The following is a 23,488-nucleotide window of genomic DNA, read 5'->3' as shown; positions in this document are numbered from 1 at the left end:
AAATAAAGGTTTTTACAAGTTTAGAGAGATTCCAAATTCAGTTAAGTTTGGGTTTATTGTTTCTTTGTATTAGTCTCAAAGAGGCTTTTCCTGAAGGCAAATCTGTCCTCTTGATTCCTACGGCACACACAGGGATTTTTCTCTGGATTGAAACCCATCTTATTAGTTAATAGGAACTTCTCTCTTTTTAAACTAAAGCCAAAAATTTAATCTTTTTGTCCAGCTTTACATCTTTTATGAAACTTCGTAAGTCTTTCACAGATATTATTAGTGAAATCAATAAGACACATAACATTCTTATTTTGACTAACAAAAACCTGTATTTTTTAAATTTCCATTAAGTTCTTATTCTTTATTACATTAAAGGAAAATATATGAATTAAGGTGAGTTTAGTAATGCTATAGCTACAGTAATGGTATTATATAGTATGATTAAATCGTCTCCTATGATGCAAAAGTGTTCTACATTATTGACAATTCAAATGTTCTTTTTTTCTTTTTTTCCCCACTATCTACCAATCCAGGTGAAATACTATTTTTAAATTTGAATTTGGCCTCTAACCTAATGGTTACAGAGTACGTTTATTAATTATTTTTCTCATAAATTAATTGCAGTGCAATTGTGTCAGTGAGAAGGGTAGTTAACATTTCACTCTGTGGGTCATAAATTAATTATTTTAACTTTTATAAAACTAATGTGTTGGAAATAATATTATTTCAACATATAAGATTATGAATTTATATTTCTTTGATCTGTTGACTTAAAAATGGGCAAATACGTAGATTTAAAACTCACAGTATCTGAAATAAATTCATCAGTCAACCTGAGAAAGTAAACTATTGTTATTTTATTTCCCTACACTGTCATAATTTTAAATCTATATTAAGGAGAAAAGGAATGGAAGATTGAGAATAAGAAAAAGGAAGTGACATTATTTTGTAGCACTAGAAAAATCTGTTAGAGAAACATTTTAAAACTTGACAAAATTTGTCTCACAATTTATTTTGGAGATAAAAATATATTAAATTTGATTTTTAAACATTCTGAAGAAAAAAAATAAAATGCTGAGAAACAGAGGAAGCCAGATTTGAACCAGTTAGCAATTTTATAGATGGAAGGCTGACATGAAGGGATACACATGAATGCTATTTGGGAAAGATTATTTAAGTAGTAATATCAGAATATATTTAATGGTATACATATGATTTAAATGGGTTAAAACATCAAAGGGGCTTGCAGTTCTTTCTCACTCATCCAACATCCCATTGCTTATTGTTGGTGGAACTCAGGTGTGGAAGAGGAGGAAGCCTCGGTAGTATGCTGTTGTTCAATGCCTGGATCAAGACTGTTGGAGGTCCATCCAGCTGGTTCCATTATCTGGTCAGGGAGCATTATCCAGAGGGTCTACTGCTGGCAATTAAATATGCAAGCTCAAAAGTCATGCACATCACTTTTACCCATAACCCACAGAAAACAATCAACACATACTACCACTCTTCTGCAGGTAAGAAAGGGTGTGTAATCCTTCAAAAGGAAAGATTCCAATTCAGGTGAGTAATGAAGTCTCTACTAAGATTTATCATAACAAGAAATTATGATTAAAAATGTATTCATGAAATGATTCTTTTTAATTTCATTACAAACAGAACCTATACATTAGAATACCTATGACTTTTTTCGTAATAATGATGTATGTGGAAGAATCCGAGAGGAACAACCTAACATAAGGCAGAAAGTCAGGGGTGTTTTCAGAATGACCAGTGAAATATGAGTCTATGGAGAAGATAATTCTTAATGGAAGAAAAGGTCTGTTTTGATGGAGAGAAGAGAAAATTTGGAGACGAAATAACAACAGACTCCTCAGAAATTCAAAAAATCCTTAATGAATATTACAAGAAACTTTATTGTCAGAAATATGAAAATCGGAAGGAAACTGACCAATACTTGGAAGCGCGTCACCTTCCAAGACTCAAGAATCTTGTGGAAATGTTGAACAGACCAATATCAAGAATCAAGTGGAAATGTTGAACAGGCCAATATCAAGTTCTGAAATAGCATCAACCATACAAAATCTCCCTAAAAAGAAAATCCCAGGACCAGACGGCTTCACGTCAGAATTCTACCAAAACTTTAAAGAGGAACTAGTACCTATATTACTCAACCTGTTCCAAAATATTGAAAAAGAAGGAAGACTACCCAACACGTTCTATGAAGCAAACATCACCCTGATCCCCAAACCAGGAAAAGAGCCAACAAGAAAAGAATATTATACACCAATATCACTAATGCATATAGACGCAAAAAATTTCAACAAGATCCTAACAAACAGAATCCAGCAACACATCAAACAAATTATACATCATGGCCAACTCGGTTTTATCCCAGGGTCTCAAGACTGGTTTAATATCCATAAATCTATAAGTATAATCCAGCACATAAACAAATTAAAAAACAAAGACCATATGATTCTCTCAATTGAAGCAGAAAAAGCTTTTGATAATATCCAGCATCGCTTCATGATCAGAACACTTAAGAAAATTGGTATACAAGGCTCATTTCTTAAACTGATAGAGGCCATCTACAGCAAACCCACAGCCAATATCGTATTGAATGGAGTTAAACTGAAATCATTTTCACTCAGATCAGGAACCAGACAAGGCTGCCCATTGTCTCCACTGCTCTTTAACATTGTAATGGACGTTTTAGCCATTGCAATTAGGGAAGAAAAGGTGTATCCTTATAGGGTCAGAAGAGATCAAAGGGTATCCTTATAGGATCAGAAGAGATCAAACCTTCGCTCTTTGCAGAGGATATGATTGTATATCTGGAAAACACCAGGGATTCTACTACAAAACTCTTAGAAGTGATCAAGGGATACAGCAGCGTCTCAGGTTACAAAATCAACATTCATAAATCGGTAGCCTTTATATATATCAACAATAGTCAAGCTGAAAAAACAGTTAAGGACTCTATTCCATTCACAGTAGTGCCAAAGAAGATGAAATATTTGGGAGTTTACCTAACAAAGGACGTGAAAGATCTCTATAAAGAGAACTATGAAACTCTAAGAAAAGAAATAGCTGAAAATGTTAACAAATGGAAAAACATACCATGTTCCTGGCTGGGAAGAATCAACAGTGTTAAAATGTCCATACTACTCAAAGCAATATACAATTTTAATGCAATCCCTATTAAAGCTCCACTGTCATACTTTAAAGATCTCGAAACAAATCATACTTCATTTTATATGCGATCTGAAAAAACCTCGAATAGCCACGACATTACTCAGAAATAAAAACAAAGCAGGATGAATCACGCTACCAGATCTCAGACTATACTATAAATCGATAGTGATCAAAATAGCATAGTACAGGCACAAAAACAGAGAGGTAGATGTATGGAACAGAATAGAGAACCAAGAGATGAACCCAGCTACTTACTGTTATTTGATCTTTGACAAGCCAATTAAAAACATTCAGTGGGGTAAAGATTCCCTATTTAACAAGTGGTGCTGGGTGAACTGGCTGGCAACCTGTAGAAGACTGAAACTGGACCCACACCTTTCACCGTTAACTAAGATAGACTCTCACTGGACTAAAGATTTAAACTGAAGACATGAAACTATAAAAATACCAGAAGAGAGTGCAGGGAAAACCCTTGAAGAAATCGGTCTAGGCGAGTATTTTATGAGGAAGACCCCCGGGCAATTGAAGCAGCTTCAAAAATTTACTTCTGGGACCTGATCAAACTAAAAAGCTTCTGCATAGCCAAGAACACAGTAAGTAAAGCAAGCAAACAGCCCTCAGAATGGGAGAAGATATTTGCAGGTTATGTCTCCAACAAAGGTTTAATAACCAGAATCCACAGAGAACTCAAACATATAAGCAAGAAAAGAACAAGTGATCCCATCTCAGGCTGGGCAAGGGACTTGAAGAGAAACTTCTCTGAAGAAGACAGGCACACAGCCTACAGACATATGAAAAAATGCTCATCATCCTTAATCATCAGAAAATGATAATCAAAACTACTTTGAGATATCATCTAACTCCAGTAAGATTAGCCCGTATCACAAAATCCCAAGACCAGAGATGTTGCCGTGGATGTGGAGAAAAGGGAATACTTCTACACTGCTGGTGGAAATGTAAATTAATACATTCCATTTGTAAAGATATTTGGAGAACACTTAGAGATCTAAAAATAGATCTGCCATTCAATTCTATAATTCCTCTACTAGGTATATACCCAGAAGACCAAAAATCAGATCATAACAAAGGTATTTGACCCAGAATGTTTATTGCAGCCCAATTCATAATTGTTAAGTCATGGAAAAAGCCCAAGTGCCCATCAATCCATGAATGGATTAATAAATTGTGGTATATGTACACCATGGAATATTATGCAGCCTTAAAGAAAGATGGAGACTTTACCTCTTTCATGTTTACATGGATGGAGCTGGAACATATTCTTCTTGGTAAAGTATCTCAAGAATGGAATAAAAGTATCCAATGTACTCAGCCCTACTATGAAACTAATTTATAGCTTTCACATGAAAGCTATAACCCAGTTATAACCTAAGAATAGGGGGAAGGGGGACAGGTAGGGGAGGGAGGGAGGAGGATGGGCAGAGGGAGGGTGATTATTGGGATCACACTTATGGTGCATCTTATAAGGGTACATGTGAAACTTAGTAAATATAGAATATAAATGTCTTAACACAATAACTAAGAAAATGCCAGGAAGGCTATGTTAACCAGTGTGATAAAAATATGTCAAATAGTCTATAAAACCAGTGTATGGTGGCCCGTGATCGCATTAATGTATACAGCTATGATTTAATAATAAAATAAAAAAATACCAAATATAATATACAGCAGAACCTCCATAGTTGACTACCTCCATATACCAAATATAATATACAGCAGAACCTCCATAGTTTACCACCTCCATATATATATGTTATATATAAGTATAGTAGGTCTAGTTCCTCATGTTGACCAGTCTATTACAGTCCCTTGGGTGGTCAATTTAGACAGGTTCTAATGTATATGCAAAATTATTGCATAAATCTTGTACACATTTAAAAGACTAGGAGAGACAGGAAAGAGACCTGAACAGAACCTTCTCTGAAGACAGACATGAAAAAATGCTCATCATCATCTCTAATCATCAGAGAAAGACAAATTAAAACCACTCTGAGGTATCACCTAACCCCAGTAATTAGCTCACATCACGAAGTCCCAAAGCTACAGATCCTGGCACGAATGTACAGAGAAAGGAAAACTTTTACACTGCTGTGGGATTGCAACAAAATACAACCTTTATGGAAAGAAGTATGGAGAATCCTCAAAGAGCTACAAGTAAACCTTCCATTTGATCCCACAACCCCATTATTAGGCATCTACCAAGAATAAAAAAAAATAATTTTATCCTAAAGACATTTGCATTGGAACTCCTCCTATCTAATATGCACAATGTAAGCGTATAGAGCCCACCCTCTGGGTGAAGAGCTCAATTATAACTTGAACTTTACCTGATAAATGCAAGCATTATAACCTAATCATTTGTACCCTCATATTAATCTGAAATAAAATAAAATAAAAAGTAAACCTCAGTTAAGTGTGATAAAAATTAAAAACTAGGGAAAAATTATATATCAAAAACATTTTTAATTTGAGAATACAAAAACTTCAAACAATGAACAAATAAAATACAGAGGTTGATCAATTTTATCCATTTGCCCTTCTAGTATAAATGCGAAAATGTTGGTTAAGTTCCCTCCCCCAACATATTGAAACCATTTTTTCTTGTCATTTATTTATTGTTAAGCTTTGGGTGTATCTGAAAACAAAAGAAGGTCATGAATTAAATTATTCTGCAATTACGAGATGTTCTCCAGATCACAAAGCCCTGTGATTTATAAAAGATGAAGATTAAGGAGGAGTGGCACACTTATGCACTGTGAGTAGGATTGCAAACTAGTACAGCCTTTTTGGAAAGAAGTATAGAGAATTCTCAAAGAACTTAAAGTAGATCTCTCATTTGATCCTGCAATCCCATTACTAGGTATCTACCCAGGAGAAAAAAAAGAATGATTTTTACCATAAGGACATTTGCACTTGAATGTTTATAGCAGTTCAATTCACAATTGCAAAGATGTGGAAACCGCCCAAGTGCCCATCAACCCATCAATGGATTAATAAACTGTGTATACATATATGATGGAACACTATTTGGGCATAATAAAGATGGAGACTTTGCATCTTTTGTGTTTCCCTGGATGGACTTGGAAAACATTCTTATAAGTAAAGTATCCCAAGAATGGAAGAAAAAGCATCCCAAGTACTTAGTACTAAACTGAAATGAATAGCTCATCAATTACACGGCCACACTAGAACAAAACACAATTAAATTCGGGAAGGGGGTAAGAAGGGGGCTCAGTAAGTTCCTACCTGTCAAGTAAAATGTAGGGAGTATATGACACACTTGCTGGGTGAATGACTCATATAGAACCTGAGTTCTACAAATGTAAACAATACAATCTAATCACATCACCCCCATTCATATTAACTTGAAAGTACAAAGAATAACATCCCCACACAAAATTAGTTTCTTTCAAACATGAAGCCTTTCACCAGCTACCTGTGTAATCTCTCTGCGGACTTCTGCTCTATACTTAAAGTGGCCTCGTCATTGTCAATGTATTTCCACAGGATGGGTAATGATTACCAAGAAAGTATAGAAACAACTGGTATTCACCAACCTAGAATTATAGGAACATGAAATTATCTTCAATCAAATTGCAGTCTAGGTGAACAGAAGATAACAAAGGCCCTACTGTCCATGAAAACCGATGTGAAAATCACAACTTCCAGTTGCTAGAATTTGGAAATAGCAAGTGAAAATAAATTAATTTCACATAAACAATATTAGTAAGGCCTATGTGGCACTACATCATGATACTCCATAACTCAACTAGTATATTTTTAAATACCATGTATTTTTAAGTTAAAAATTATATGTAACTTGATTTGATCTAATGACAAATATTGACTAAATCTAATCTAAATGCTTGTATAGTGAGAGACCCTTAATTTAAAAATATAGTGTTCTTATCTTGAAACAAAGTAATTTTTAAATCTTTAGTCTACTTAAAATCTTTATAATGAGTTTAGAAATATCTTTTAAATGCCTCTTTATCTCTAGGGAGAAATCCAAGTAAGATTTTATCCATGAAGTCAAATGCCAGATGATTAAAAAATTCTCATCTCAAATTCCAAACTTCCATTTTCTCTCCAGTTGTCAATCCCTTTTTAATTTGCTATGAACAGTACTGTCAGTGTGTTTTGGAAGCTATTCTAATTTCAGATTTCATTATCTCTCTTCTTCAAGCTTTGAATGGCCTGTCACTTGTTATACCCATCATAAAAGCTAGCCAAGTACTCTTCTGATTTCCAGCTATCAATTTATAGAGACATTGAATTGTGCACACATCCTTTTTTCGTGCCTTTTCTGTGTTCCCTTTTTAATTTGCCTTTAGAAACAAAGAAATGGGGAGTTTTTATTTTTATTCTCTATTAAACAGTAAGAAAATACAATAACTGGACTTTTCACAAATCCATGAAATAAGAGACTGAAAAATTCACAGATTATTTTCTTCATAACAATGTGCCTAATACATATGACAAACAAATAGAAATGAAGGACAGCTAATAAACATGCAGAATATTTGAGCTCCCTCTTAAGAAAGAGCAATGAGTTATAAACGCCAGCTCTGAGAATTACTTACGGAAAACCTGTGTGTGTGTTGTGTGTGTGTTTAATAGACTTAGTGCATGACAGATAAAGTGCAGAGATTTAGATGAACTACATGTGGGAATTATCTTCATTTTATAAAAACAGTGGTTCAATACCAAGGTTTACCATGTATTCTGGCACAGTCTTTAGGAACTTTTCTAATTTCTCAACTCACTGAACATCCTTTTAAAAAGACTCTTCTAAGGGCAGCAGGCTTTCTGTTGGCTGTTTCTTAAACATTGGGCCAAATATGTAACAATGTGAGACTAACTATGCAGTGGAACGTAGTATAGGAGATATACACTGAAACGTTAAGAGCGACGCAACATTTTATGCCCTAATTTTGGCTGACTTACTTGCATTGGCGGAGGCAGGCAGGATGCATGTAGGATTTCACCCTCTCCTTCAGTAACCTCCTCTAGGCAAATCTAAAATTCCATCCAGGTCCACGGAAACAACTGGTAGTAAGTTTGCTCATAGAATAGAGAAGTGTGTGTGCTGAGTCAAAGGAACTACAGAAAAAAAGAACCCAACACTTTATCTATAAAAATGATTTCTTCCCTAAAGAGAGAGTCAGCTGAAAATATCTACAAGCACACCATCTACTCAGCCATGCTCTAAGCCACCCAGACAGGTAACAACCATCATTTTCCTTCCTGTCCCCTCCCTGCTTCTGTCTGATGGAGGTAAAATTTACCCAGCAGCTACGAAGTGCCCAGCCCTTCCTTCGCTCCTGCTCCACTGTAGGCCTCCCTTAGCTCTAAACTAGGATGGGGGAAGAGTTTATACTGACTCAGAATTGGAGATTTCACTACTGCACGGGAATAGACTTTCTAATTTCTAAATGCAGTCTTTTTGAGACTGTTTTTATGACTAAAGTGACCCAGGCTGTTTTATTATTTAAAGACATCTTTATCCAGAGCTACTAACAAAAACTTCAAAAGGTAGACAAAGTTGGATTTTTACAACAAACCACATGCCATATATAAAATGATGCATATGGAAAGCAAAATGAATTTAAATGTCATCAAAACTATTGGTTTCATTAATTAACATATTCTTATAAATTATCTGGATTAGGTAATTACATGAACTAATTGATATATATACTTTATATACTTGTGGCTGGTTTGGTGGCTCATGCCTGTAATCCTAGCACTTTGGGAGGCTGAGGTGAGTGGATTCCTAAGCTCAGGAGTTCAAGACTAGCCTGAGCAAGATCAAGACTCTATCTCTATTAAAAATAGAAAACCTACCCAGGCATTGTACCAGGTACCTGTAGTCCTAACTATTTGAGAGGTTGAGGCAAGAGGATCACTTAAGCTCAAGAGTCTGAGGTTGCTGTGAGCTATGCACTCTACCCTGAGCAACAGGGTAGAAAATAAAATAAAAAGAAACATATACCTGTGAGATGTTAATGTTACATGATTACATAAATATGGTAAATACTGGATAAAACCTATTTAGTTTATTCCTAGCAGAATTTCTGAGCTCTTAAAAGTGAAGGAATACTATCAGTGTCCAAAGAAGTAGCTATAAGTACACTCTTCAAATTTGTTGGACTGGAAAACCATTGCTCTACTTAAGAATCTTGATTTAATTTTATTACCTATTACAATTTAGAAAATGTGTCATGTTCTACGATAAACTGTCAGTAACATGGTAAGTGATACTGGAGGTGGCTTTGACCATCTATAGACTAACGTGAAAGAGCTGAATGGACATTGCAGTAGCAGCTATCTCAAGAGTTAATTGGCAACTTTATTTTCAATGATATCTAGAGGACTTTGTTTAATTGTAAGTATTATTATGGGTTAAAATATCTCTCAAGTTTCAATTATGGCATGGAGATGCTTCACCAATTCAACCATGGAGAGAATGGTGTAACGTGTAATCAGTTCTGAATGTGCGTAGGACAATATTATCTGCATAGATGAATAAAAGAACAATTGATTATTGTTTGACTATTGTTGACTCTGCTGACTCCAGTGCCACTTTGGACACAAGGCCCTGGGAATGGTACTACATAACAAATCAGGTGATAATATTCTTCTACCCTCTCTAAAAACAAAAATCTCAGTAACTATCCATGTCCACATCTTCAGAGCCTAGGAATCTAGTAAGTAACTTCTAAAATTCCACATGAAAACAATCCACTTAATTTTTATTATCTATCCCTACAATTGCAAATTGATTATCTTGCCAAATATAGTCTATCTATCTATTGAGGTTGGTGAGTATTAAGTCATCTCGAGAGCTGAATTACCTGAGATAAAGTGCTGAAATCAAGATTCTGAATTAAAATACATAAAAAAAACTTTGAAAATCCAAATTTAGCAGCCAAATACATCTCAACTGTAAAATGCAATACAAATTGTGAAACATCAACTTAACTTTTCCATACCTATTCCACATCTATTCCTTTAAACTTGAATTCAAATCCATAGCAATTTTTCTACAAAAATAAATTGGTCTTAGTCTTCTTGGGCTGCCCGAACAAAAATTTAAAAAGTAATATTCTCACTTTTTTGAAGATGAAGGTGTCGGCCAATTGGGTTTCTGGTGAGGGCTATCTCTGGCTGGAAGGTGACCACCTCTCACTTTGTCCACACACGTGTGGATGGAAAGAACGATCTCTGTTCTCTCCTCAAAAATCCACCACACCTCTCGGATTAGGGGCCTACCCTTTTAATCTCACTGAAGGGTACCTATGTCTTAAAGTCCCTATCTCTAAATACTACATCACATGGGGATGACAGCTTCAACACATATATGTGAGGGTACAGGATACAGTCCAAAGCAATTTATAAAATTTATAAAACTATTACTAATTGCTCCTTTTTTCTGTAATTCTAATTCTACATACTCAGAATACTCTCTCTTTGGCATTCGGTTTATATGTGGTCAACATTTTCCAATCAAACAATGAACACTATATTGCTATCTATGAATATAAATGTATTACAGAAATATTATTAAAGACAATGAAAGTGCCAACTTCACCTCCAAAATGGAATTGCTTCTCTATGTATCAAACTTATTAAATGTGATCTCATTACCCTAGTTTTAAATTTATATTTTGTACTGCAGGCTTGTCCTCAATATCTTTTAATAATGTTTTTATCATTTCACTACTCCTAATGAAGAGCAATATTAATTATTTAAGTTAATCCCTTTATTAACCTTGTTACAGAATCAAGGTACTTCTTAAGAACGCCCTTTCTTAATACTTAATCGGATTTCTGGTTTCATGATTCAGAATCAAGAGTTTACAATTTAAATAGCATTTTAAGAGAAGAAAGTCTGCACTATTAATATTAGAACTATAGCAATACTTCACTTATAGTTCTTTAAAGACCTTCACTTTTTTTATTCATTTAACAATATAGCATGGAATGAAGCACCCTCCAGAATTGAACATATTATTATTGTTTTGTAGAAAAGGGAAGCAGGAGGGCGGTGGGGAGGAGGACACGGACGAGGACATGGGGCAGGATCTCACCTAATGTGCACCTTGTAAGGGTGTATAACACTCCCCCTGGGTGAGGGGCTCTTCTACAAATGGAACTTTACCCTGGAAGTGAGAACAATGTAACCTAAAAATTGTGCCCTCATATTAATTTGAATTAAAAATAAATAAATAAAATCAAGAAATATAAAACTTAAGAATACACTAATACAGAAACATTTTTATCACCGTATCTTGATCCAAATTCATATTTATGATAAATACTAGCATTAAAAACAGTAACATGAAAAATACCAACAGGTTGGAAGGGTGAGGATTAGTTAGCTCTTCAGCAGAACATTAGGTGCACTGGGAAATCTCACCTTGGTAAAAATGCTCACGTTGGCTGCTCTCTCGAGGCAGCTTGTTGAAATCATGTCATATTAGCCTAACCAGTAATTTTAACAAGAATGCATCACCATCCTATAAAACTTACAATTGTCTGAAAGCCTGTTTTGATTTACAATTTGTTCGCAATGAAACTATCAAATAAAAAATTATATTCTTGGAATTATTTGATTGTTGGCCATAAAAGTTAAATTTGATGTGATTTGGATTGGAGTAACACGCTAATATTTTGAGTTACTGGCAAAAATTATTCCTTTGTGTTCATCTTTCCTTTGATATTTTGAGATTTAAAAGAAGATGGGAGCATTTTCTATTTTACAGATTGCTCACATTAATTACTATATGTAATTCTCATTACAATCCAACATAGCATATTCACGTCCTTTGCCAGGGAAGAAGTTGAATATGCAATCCAATGTTGGAGCCAGGATCTGAGTACACTTCTCCTAGCCTCTGTATTTTTTGACAATGAATCATAGGTTCAGACCTTGGTAAAATGAAGGATTATTTCATTTTTAATCTAAAATCATGCATGTTTAGAATTCTAGCATTTGGAGGTTCAGACTAATTTTTTATTAATATAAAATGATTAGAATTGTTAAATGTTAATAACCTTCACTATCACAAATCACTAAAAAAGTCCAATTTAACAGCTCATTACCATATTATTCATCTGAGAAACTGAGGAGACAGTAATAAATTAATAATGCGAAATGAACAGAAGTGTGCATTTTTTAAAATATGCAGAAATACTCTATTGCATTATTTAGATTTCAAATTTTAACTTTGCAGACTTTTTATTTTCAATTTTCATATACATAAAAAATAGAGGTTCAAGTGAAATTTTTTATGTAAATAATCAGTTAATCTTTTTAAATTTTCTTTTTTTTTTTTTCTTTTTTTGCAGGTTTTGGCTGGGGCTGGGTTTGAACCTGCCACCTCTGGCATATAGAGCTGGTGCCCTACTCCTTTGAGCCACAGGCACCGTCCAATCCTTCTAAATTTTCTAATTGTAAAAATACTTAATTGGAAGAGAATAGTTAAGTATTCTCTCCTTAGAATACTAACGTATTCTTCTGTGATCTAACAATTTTAATACTTGTAGCTACTACAAAAGAGTTCTATTATATTTTGTAGTTGATTATTTCTAATATGTGAAAAATAAATCACATCAATCTCCTATAGAGCCTCCTTAGTGTAAAGTATCTTCATTCCTCAAAAGTTTTTGAGTTTCTTTCTTCAGGCTTTTTAGATACATAGCTTTGACTCTTTATTTCCAGTATTTAGAGCTTGTCTTCCTGACGTTATAGTCTCTACTCTTGCATTCTAGAGTAGCCAGCAGAGTAGACATCCTCATTCTGTTCTTGATTTAAAGGAGACTAATAACATATTACTGTGAATAATGCCTGCTATGGTTTTCCAGTCAACAGTTTATGGAAAAGTGTGCCAAGAGTTTCTGCTGGCAGTGATATTTTGGTCAGATTTTATGATAAAGCTGACTGGTTTCCAGCTGTGCTAACAGTATGACTTTTGGTCAGATTTTAAGTTAAAAATTATTGTAAGACTTTATTGGATGCTTTATCTTTATTAACTGATAGATAATATAGCAATATTATTAGCGATCTAAAACACTTCATTATTAGGTCAGGTATGTTGTCATCATGCCTTCATTCAGTCCCACTTGGGTCACATCACACATGCATTCTTCTAGATTTTTTCATCATTATTCTGAGTGAGACTGGCCTGTAACTTGTAAAGAATTTATGAACTAGAAGAGAATATTTAAAAGTTATGGATAAAGACACACAGAGAAAGTCTTAATATTCTACTAAACTGCAATTTCATTTAATTCAATACTCCTTAAATATCCTACTAGTTTGATCTTAGCTCATTAGCTTCTTAAAGTGCTTTTATAACATGTACCTATAAGCACTATATTTGTGTGTCACTATTTTGAGATAACTAGATTACTTGGGAGGAATATCTTTGTCATAGAAAACTTTTGATAATATAAAATTAGAAGGAAGAATGTAACTTTCAAACATACACTAGGTATTAGGATTACATAATTTTGATGGAAATACTACTTAGGTGACAACAAAAGGCCATAACCTTGATCTAAGCCACCACCATCCGGCTCTATTTTTGCCCCTTATACCCATTTACCATTATTAACAAAGCATCCATTTTCTTCATAGAGATAAAAAACAAACAAACAAACAAAAAAACATATAATTCCTTTTCCAAAAAAAATACACAATTTTCCATCTAAGTTATGGACTAAATGTTTGTATTCCCTCCCAAAATTCATACGTTGAAGCCCTAACCACCAATGTGATGTTATCAGGAGATGTAGTTTGGGGAAGATAATTCAGTTTAGAGAAGGTCATGAGGGTACAGTCCATGTAATGGGATTAGTGCTCTTAGAAAGGAGAGGAAGAGAGAACAGAGGTCTCTCTGCAGCTGCACAGGGGGAGGTCATGTGACGACACAATGAGAAGATGCCTAGGCATGCCAGGAGAGAGCTGGCCCTGGCATCCAGTCTGTGTTCACCTTGATCTTAGCCTTCCTACCCTCCAGAACTATAAGAAAAGAATGTCTCTTAATCTAGTCACCCATTCTATGGTATTTTTTTTTATTAAGTCATAAAGAGATAGATCATGTATACACTAATGCATTTATGGGGTACAATGTGCTGATTTCATATACAATTTGGAATGCTTATACCATACTGGTTAATATATCCCTCACCTCATTTACTTAATTATTGTGTTAAAACATTTATACTCTATACTTAATAGATCCAACATGTACCCTTGCAATATGCACCCTAGGTGACATTCTATGGTATTTTGTTATAGTAGAATGAGCTAAGACAATCTCAAAGTAAAAATGTCTTTGCAAAGCTGTGCATGACACAGCCTCTGTGTCTTTGCCTGCTCCCCTCCGCCTTGTCCACTTGCTCTGCTCACACGGGTCTCTCCGCTGATTCTGAGCCCAGCCTGCTCTTCCTTCAAGATCTTTGAGCTTCCTTTTCCTACTGTCCACAACCTCCCTACCCAAGTGGTTTTACGGCTCTCACACTTACTATCTACACACTTCTAACACCATGTTACCTTAGCCAAAAGGTCTTTCTACTACCTGTTTATTTTTATTTTTTATAGTTCATTTTTTTTTTTTTTTTTTTTTTTTGGTAGAGACAGAGTCTCACTTTATGGCCCTCAGTAGAGTGCCATGGCATCACACATATTTTTTTGGTTGTAGTTCAGCCAGGGCCGGGTTTGAACCCGCCACCCTTGGTATATGGGGCCGGCGCCTTACCAACTGAGCCACAGGCGCCGCCCAATTTTTTATAGTTCTTTTTTTAATTTCAGGTCAATATAGGGTATGCACAATGAGGTTATATTGTTTATATTTATTAGGTAAAGTCTAAGTTGCAGCTGAGCCCTTCCCTCGGGAGGTGTACCATGTACAATTCCACCTATTTTAAAATATCAACTCTTCTAAGCCAGGAGCTATCTGTAATCACTTCCCTATTTTATTTTTATCTAAAGAATTTATAATACTATCATATTCCCAATCATTTAAATCATTCATTTATTTATGCTCTACTCCCCTCAGCTAGGATGCAACCTCTAGGACTGAAGGGGGTTCTGTCTATTTGTTTAGTGCTGTGTCCCATTATCTAGAAAAGGACATGATTCACAGTAGGTGTTCAATAAATATTTGCTTAATGAAGGAAGGAATAGTGTATGAAAGGCAAAATAGAGAAAACATTAATATTTTTCACTCCTGTGTATGTATTTTTAAATCTACAAATACATTTGAAGAGAACCTTTTAAAATTAATAAAATTTCACCTGATTATCAGCTGCTTCTGAGGTACTTAAATGATAATATGTCTTAAAAACCTAATATTTTCTCTTCCATCTAACCATGCACCTTCCTAGATTTCTATACCTATAAAAGTCATTAACATCTTGTAACAGACTATACTGCTACTATATTATAAAACTGAAATTTTTCTTAACACATAAAAATATTATGTTGGTTTTATAGTAATAGCAATGCTTTGTTCATTTTGATCTTTGACAGTTTTTATCAAAATAACACAAAGATAATTCAAAATATTTGTTAAATAACAATATGCTAAATCCAGTTTTAAAATATTATATACTCATAGGAGGACTGAAATTAAAGAATGAAATTATTCATTTTCAGATAACAGGTGATTTGAAAGAAACGCATACCCTGGAAAATATGTGGTTATTTGATGTTGCATATAATGATTAATGAGTAGGGTTGATTAGCTAGAAGGTAACTTGTTCAATTTATAACCAATGTAGGTTTTCAAAACATTAACAAAAAATATTAGTATAAACCATAGAGTTATACACATTCTTTTTTTCTTATAATGTTTTTGTTTTTTGAAATATTCATTCTCTGCTTTTAAACTCTTCATTGTGATATGTATTAACATATGATATGTTGATAGGTTGGTATGTATTAACTTCAGTTATCCTGTGAGTAATTCTAAGGACAAGATTATACAGCAAAGTGAATGCCCTATCAACACCATGATAAGTTTCCCCTCTTACAAAATGTCTTTGGTAAAGCAGTGCTACAAACTATATCGTTCTGCAGAAATCTTTTCACTGGGACCATAATTTTCTGAAAAAATATGAGTAGGCTTTGGAGCACACACATTCCTTCTGAATCACTTTTTTTGCCCCAGAGCACAAATATCTTAAGAAGGAGTAGCTTTCCTCTGCCTTTTCAAACTATCAGAGGTGTGGAGTCAGACGTCCTGATAAACATGGAGTATGCCAATCAATTTGAATATCAACTTTTTTTACTCTGTAAAAGTTATTATAGGAATTGTTCACCTTGTCACTTGTTGCAGTAATAAAGTGAATTGTTTACAACAGTGAGGAATAAACTAATAGTTAGTACTCTTTTATTAAATGGTGAACATATCTTGGAAGTAGGTGCTAAAATTTATTAGCAGATTATGAAGGGCTATTCAGACAATTGTGAGCATTTTCCTCTGTAATGTTTACAGTGACATCATGTAAGATCCGGTAGAGCTATATCTTTTAAATCAAAACAAATGAATATCAAGATAAATCGCAATAGCAGTTTCAGTGATTAGTAGTAGTTCAATGTATAAAAACAAGTATGTTGAGTAAAACCTATGAGACTTTAAAACATACAACTTCTGAAAAGTCTCCTGTTTTCTTCTTTCAAGATGAAGACATCTTTGTGATAAAGATATATTCAGTTTTATTTTTAAAGTGGAAATAATAATTGACTCACTTACATTACAGAGTATGTATGGGGAAAAAAAAATCTGATGATACCTAGAAGTTTTATGCAAGTTTTTCCTATTATTTTCCCTATTCATGTATATTCTTTTAGAACTATAATAATTATATAAACAAATATCAACATGAACTTCTATTTGAAAGAACTATACAACAAAAATAGCAACCAGTGAAATTCTCAAGAGTGGAAATTTTCAATGGGGCTCTAATTAAATGTAAAACTTTAAATATATCATGGAGCAAAAATAATCACATTTCAATTGAAGGACTTTAAAAAGTAATCGTCTTTGTGAAATTAGAACATGAGGTTTCTTATGAGAAAATAGTTACACAACTGTCCTTAAATGAAAAAGGCTTTTCCTTCAGTTAAGCTTTCAATTAAAGTGCACTTTCACATTCATTAAACTCAGAAGCCTAGAAAAATCCTCTAAATCTGATATGTTCCAATGAAGTGCAGGAAAAATACAGGTAATTATTAAAATTTTCATATCTTGTGGACATTTCTGATTTTACTCCTGCTATTTACTCACGCAGTTTATAATACTGGATATGAATTTTAAAATGAGTACAGGCCAGACAAGGTTATTGTCTTACTGATGAGACATCAGTGAGGAAGGAGTTGCCAATTTGAAGAAAAATAAGACTAAGTAAATAATCCAAAGACAGAGTTTCTTGCCCTTTTTCAAAAAGCTACATGTTCCAAAAAGTGCCTTACAACTTCTAGAACATATATTTAAGTATTTTCTTATTGATTCTCGAAGTAATAATTTTTACTAAAACTATTAAAAATATCCTCTACAGATATTTAAAAATAGTTTGTTATATTAAAAAGAAAAACATTATTTATACAAAGCCAAAACTTTTTGTAACATGCCAAAAAAAAATCTATGCTATGTGAAAAATAATATCCTCAAAAAGTGATGCTTGAAGTATGTGTCAGATTTTACATCTGTTTTAGCATGAAACAGATAAAGACTAATTATCAATATGATTTCAAAAAAGTAAAAAAATAAAAAATAAAGAGATCAAAAGAATAAAAAAAATGAAGATTCTCATATAAAGTATCTCTCTACTACCTATGGGCAATACTGGCTCCCAAATAATCAAACCATAATCCACACCCTTACGTGAAATCCACCTTGACTATAAGTACTAGACAAACAGAAGACATCTTAAAACAGCGGAGGGGATGAGCAACCCTGCTTCTAGCCATGCTACATATATTTCAGTCACGGTGTTTTTTGCTTAATTTTATTTTACATGTAAGTCTTCCACATTAAAAAAAAAAATTATGTATATATAATACGTGCATACACATACAGTAATTAAAATGTTCCACATATCAAAGCTATTTGGGGAAAATATCACTGACTTAGAATAATCTTGTTGACATTTATAAATTAATGAATTTTAGGAATAAGTAATAAATTTCCCAAATTAAAAAAAAAAAGAAACACAATCATAAAAGGTTTCTAGCAAATTAACAATACCCTATTTGCTTCAAGTTTCTTCAACATAGTAGTTGAGGTTAAAAAACAATGCCACATTCTACAGAGCATTCACAAAGAATATTTTGACTCAAAACCTCCATATCAAGTAAGTTTATTTCTTCCAATGAGAAGTCAATAGAAAGACATAGAATAATATGATTATTTTGCTGACATGTCTAACAAACAACAGGAGATAGAAAATTTGAAAGATAAAAGATATAATATTTTTTAAATGAGATCAACTATCTCATTTACCATTGAAGAGTTATAATAGTTACAAATGGGATTGCAAATATCAAAAACATTTATTGAAAAATCAACACTTAATATTAAAAGTAAAAAATATATGAGTATAATTCCCAGATCATTCTGGAGTCCACAATATATTGGGAGAAAGGTACCATCTTTCACCTATATCCTGGGGCAAGGTAGGGAGGGGAAAAAATGCCTGACATGATAGAAGTGGTCAGAACTGGAGAAAGTCTAAAATACACAACCCTCTGCCTTTCCCAGTTTGTATATTTGTCTAAGAGCGCTGTGCATGACTGTGTGTATACCACAGCTGCACAGCTTCAAGTTTTGCAAGTTATTCTTGTAAATTAGGAAGGCAGAATTATTTACTAAATAGTAAATTAAAAGGATGTCTCCATGGATGTAGACTCTCCTAGAAATATTCATGTAGTGGGACCATAAACTATTCAGGAAAAAGAGATTTGTTCTTTTACATTAATCAGGGTTTACTACAGACTTTTAAGTGACAGGCAAATAAAAGTATCTTTTTTCTTGCTCTTTTCTTCCCACCCCAAAATGGGATACATAAGGTAGGTAAGAGGATGGTATTTCAACAGCTGTTAACATTTTTTTACTTACAGCCTTCATAGATGTCAGTCGGGATATGGACTGCTGCATGCTGATAAGATATTTGTCGTCCAAAATTAGCATCCTCAATAAACACAGGTTTTATCCGCTGGCTGCCTGGCTCACTGTCATTTTTTTCAGGCTATATAGAAAATGATAGATATAATAAACAAATTATTACAATTATGCCAACAGATATTTTCACCTTTCCTTCTTCAATTGTCAAATGCGTATTTGAAAAATATATCTACCAGAATATTTTTAATATAGTACCGTGACGGCATTGGATACACAAATTTCCATTCAGGCCTTACCATTCACGTTGTATCCTCATGATATTATTCACATTATCATGAACTTTTCTCCTGATTTCCTCAATTTTGTACTGATACATAATATTTGTATGCATTTACGGGGTACTTGGGAGATTTTGTTGCATGTATAGAATGTGTAAGATCAAGTCAGGATTATTCAGGGTATTCATCACCTCAAGTATTCATTACTTCTCTGTCTTGGGAACATTTCAAGTCCTCTCTTCTAGCTGTTTTCAAATACACAAGTCAATTGTTGTTAACTTTAGTCACCCTACTCTATGACTGAACATGGGAACCTATTTCTTCTATGCAACTGTATGCTTGTACCAGCAAACCAGCCTCTCTTCAACCCTGCCCCCTCTAATCTCCTCAACGCTGAAGTGATTGGGATCATCCTGGGGAAACCAGAGGTTTTTGCACATACAATACTTCTTAAGATGCACATTTAAAGAACAGGATATGACTCAAGCATTACAAAAGATATCCATGTAACAAAAACATTTGTATCCCCTTAATATTTTGAAATTTAAAAAATAATAATAAAATAAAATAAAGAACAGGATAAGTGCCTTTACACACAAGTAAATTAAAATCACCCACTTGAAATAAAACTCACAGTTCATGGAAGTTTACACTGGGCCATTGAAGGCACGTGTTGGTTTGAAAATTAATGGTACACAAGAAAGCAATGATACAGCGATGATTATTTTATGTTATGGTCTCTTGATTTTTGCATGTTTTTCAGGTGTTATCAATCTTTTTGTTTCTTACATTTCTTTCTTTATGGTTTTATTATTTCATTTATTTATTTATGTATGCATGCATGCATGCAAGTGTGTACATGTGTACGTATTTTTGAGACAGGATCTCACTATGTTACAGGTTGGAGTGCAGTGACCTGATCATAGCTCACTGCAAACTTGAACCCCTCGGCTCATGAAACACACCTGCCTAAGTTTCTGGAGTAGCCAGACTAGAAAGTCAAGCCACCTACCCAGCTAAATTTTGTTTTAAAATAGACAGCACAGTAGGAAAGAAACGGATACATTGTAACTCCAAATTCAATTAAATCCTAACTTCAACCAATTTGTCTCCTGAGGTAAGAACTAAAATCCAATCAATAATGATTCAAGAAAATCCCACAAGAGTTTAAAATTGAAGATTAATTTTCCATTTATTAGAATGGTGGTTTTGAAACTAAATTATCTTGTTGCCCTTCCCTGGCAAGGAAACTAAGATTTTCATTCATTTTTCCATAATATATTTATAACATTTTTTTGCTATTTATATTGAAGCTTATTTATCTTGTCAAAACACAGTTGTTTCAACTCTTTTCCCCAACTGTACTTGTTTTAAAATGATATTAACTCATATTGTCTAGTGTATTAATTAAACAGCTTAATATCTCCCAATGAAATTAATATTTCCTTGTTTTCTAGGCCACATAACAAGGAAAAGTAACATATCTCTTCCCAACATTTTTTTTCAAAATATCTCTTCTGAAGCCTACAGACTTCCATATATAAATGTGAATAAAGAAACTGAGCAAGGAGATTCTAAAATACATCCCAATGCATTTAGTAAAACATAAGTGAATCATAAAATGCATGATTCTCAAACTCTTCTCAATAATTTAGTTATGAAATAATAAATCACTCAAAAACAGGGGTACAGAATACTATTGGGAAGATAGTTCATTCAATTTTACAAACAGCACATATTAGCAATTTAATTTGGAAAGTTATATAATTCCAAAACAGATACTTGCATATTTCATTTAGTTATCTCAAACTAAACACACTTAGAATTGATATTTATACTAAAGCATTGATTTTGATAGTCTATTGTTCTCCCAAAAATATTTCTACTTATAGTAAAATGTCCAAAACTAAAAAGTCTATATATTTTACCTAAATTACATGAAAACTAGCTTATTCATTTGCATGATTCAGATTGAACATGGTCATTGACAAACTCGACTCAGAATGATACTATGTTTATGTCCCCCAGCCTCTACGATTTTTATGTCCCACAAAATTGTGAAAAAATTAGTTGAAAAGGAATAAAATTGGTTCACTAAGACTTCCTATAGAAGCACAAAAATTTGTATTTTTCTCACGAGTAATGGCATTAAATCAATGAGCTTTTGTGTAATGAACCAAATTCTTCAATAACCAGAAGCTTAGCCTAGTATATAACTCTCCAATATGTGTGTATATTTTTAAATTTTCACCTCCAAACACATTTTGTGTTTATACATCTATCTCACAGATGTTGCTTACAAGAGGGCCTTGCAACTTTTGTAATATAGATATTATTAATTCTAGAATTTTTAAGTCTCAATTGTATTATCAATATTAATAAAATTCTGGTATAGACTATGCCATTGGACATGATAGTCCAATACAAAAAATTACCATAGACAGAAAGTGATATATTTAAATAGACTTGCACACAGACACAGTCTGAAAATTCTAACCAACTGGCATGTTAGCATCAACCATACGAGTTAAAAAGTAATGCTGCTTCTGTAACCACTGGTTTCCTATTAAAATTTAAGCACCCTGTTTTAGCTCCACTAATTACAGTGGTTCCAGTCTAGCTCCTACACAGCTAAGCCTCAGGTTTGGACGTGGATCAATTAGAAATGGAGACTAATCAAAGGAGCTGCAGCTGACCAAGCCCAATCAAAGAATGACTACAGAGAAGGAGATGTGGAGCCCCGATTCGGTCAGAGTCTTTCTAGTCAAGATGTGAGGCAAGTTGAACATTAAATGATGAATCCAGTACAATGGCAATGAGAACGTGATTGGGACTTGTGATTTAAGTTGCTCTCCTCTGACTTAGAGAAGTACTCAATAGATAAACAGATGGAGAAGGAAAACATGCGTTGGATGACCCAGTAATGTACACTAAGGACTTATATATGTGTACTTTTGCTTTACTGATTCATAACAATAAAAAATAAAATTTGAAAATTAGAATGTAAACAGCCATACTGTTTTTACAGAAAACATATGAGCTTAATCTTAACTAATTATGTTTGATGAAAAAGAAACAATATGTTTATGAATTCAGAAAATTCTTCCAGTTCCTCAGATAATTAAAATGCTATTAAATATTTTAGATTTACCCCATGGAAAAACTATAGCATTAATTCTCCAGAAACAATGAATTTAATATACTTTAAAAAATAATTTTACATCTTTTACAAGTAATTTAAATGAAAAGTAAATTTATTACATCAAGGCCAAAGTAAAATCAAAGAAATAATTCTAGTTCCTTGAGAAGAGATTCACTGTTAAGGATTCAGGTACTTCTTCTATTAATAATTATGATATATAAAAGATATGCAGACTTTGGGAAAAGGAGGGAAAAGGAAACAGCTCAAATTGTGAAAATAACACAAAGAAAGACAACAATTTAAAAAATATTAAAGGGTGGCTATTAAAGCAAAAAACAGGCATTTTCCAAATGACAGTCTAAGTATGAATAAGAAACACATACATCTTAACCAAATTAAGTTACAAGGGAATAGTGTTCATTGCAATAACTTGTTTATTGAATTTAAAAGGCAAAAATAGACATTGTATGAATGAAATATTAAGATTGTTGATGAGGATTATAGTGGTAACATACAAAGTTCAGATACAGAACATGAGAACACCCTTGAAATAAAACTAATGTTCTTTGAGTTGCATGATGAATGAATGCCTGTGCATTGCCTGTAGCAGGACCCAGCACAGAGCAAGGAGAGCCATGATTATTACAACACGGGGGAGTGCGATGGAGAAGAAGTGTTGGGGATAGTTTAAATTCTACATGTAGTACAAAATTTTCAAATATCCATGA

General features: G+C 33.4%; 1 protein-coding gene across 3 annotated transcripts in view; it reads right to left on the bottom strand.

Moving 5' to 3' along the window:
- CACNA2D1 (calcium voltage-gated channel auxiliary subunit alpha2delta 1) overlaps nucleotides 1-23,488 on the bottom strand; it is a 537,856-nt gene that overhangs the window by 163,246 nt on the left and 351,122 nt on the right. For all 3 annotated transcript variants that reach the window (XM_053553458.1, XM_053553462.1, XM_053553459.1), the window contains exon 6: nucleotides 19,335-19,464. In XM_053553458.1, the coding sequence (XP_053409433.1) occupies nucleotides 19,335-19,464 (130 nt within the window). The remainder of the gene's footprint in view (nucleotides 1-19,334; nucleotides 19,465-23,488) is intronic.

The sequence above is a fragment of the Nycticebus coucang genome, chromosome 11 (assembly GCF_027406575.1).
Source record: "Nycticebus coucang isolate mNycCou1 chromosome 11, mNycCou1.pri, whole genome shotgun sequence".
Lineage (NCBI taxonomy): Eukaryota > Metazoa > Chordata > Mammalia > Primates > Lorisidae > Nycticebus > Nycticebus coucang.
Note: the sequence above shows the minus strand (reverse complement) of the source record. Positions and strands in the feature narration are given on the sequence as shown.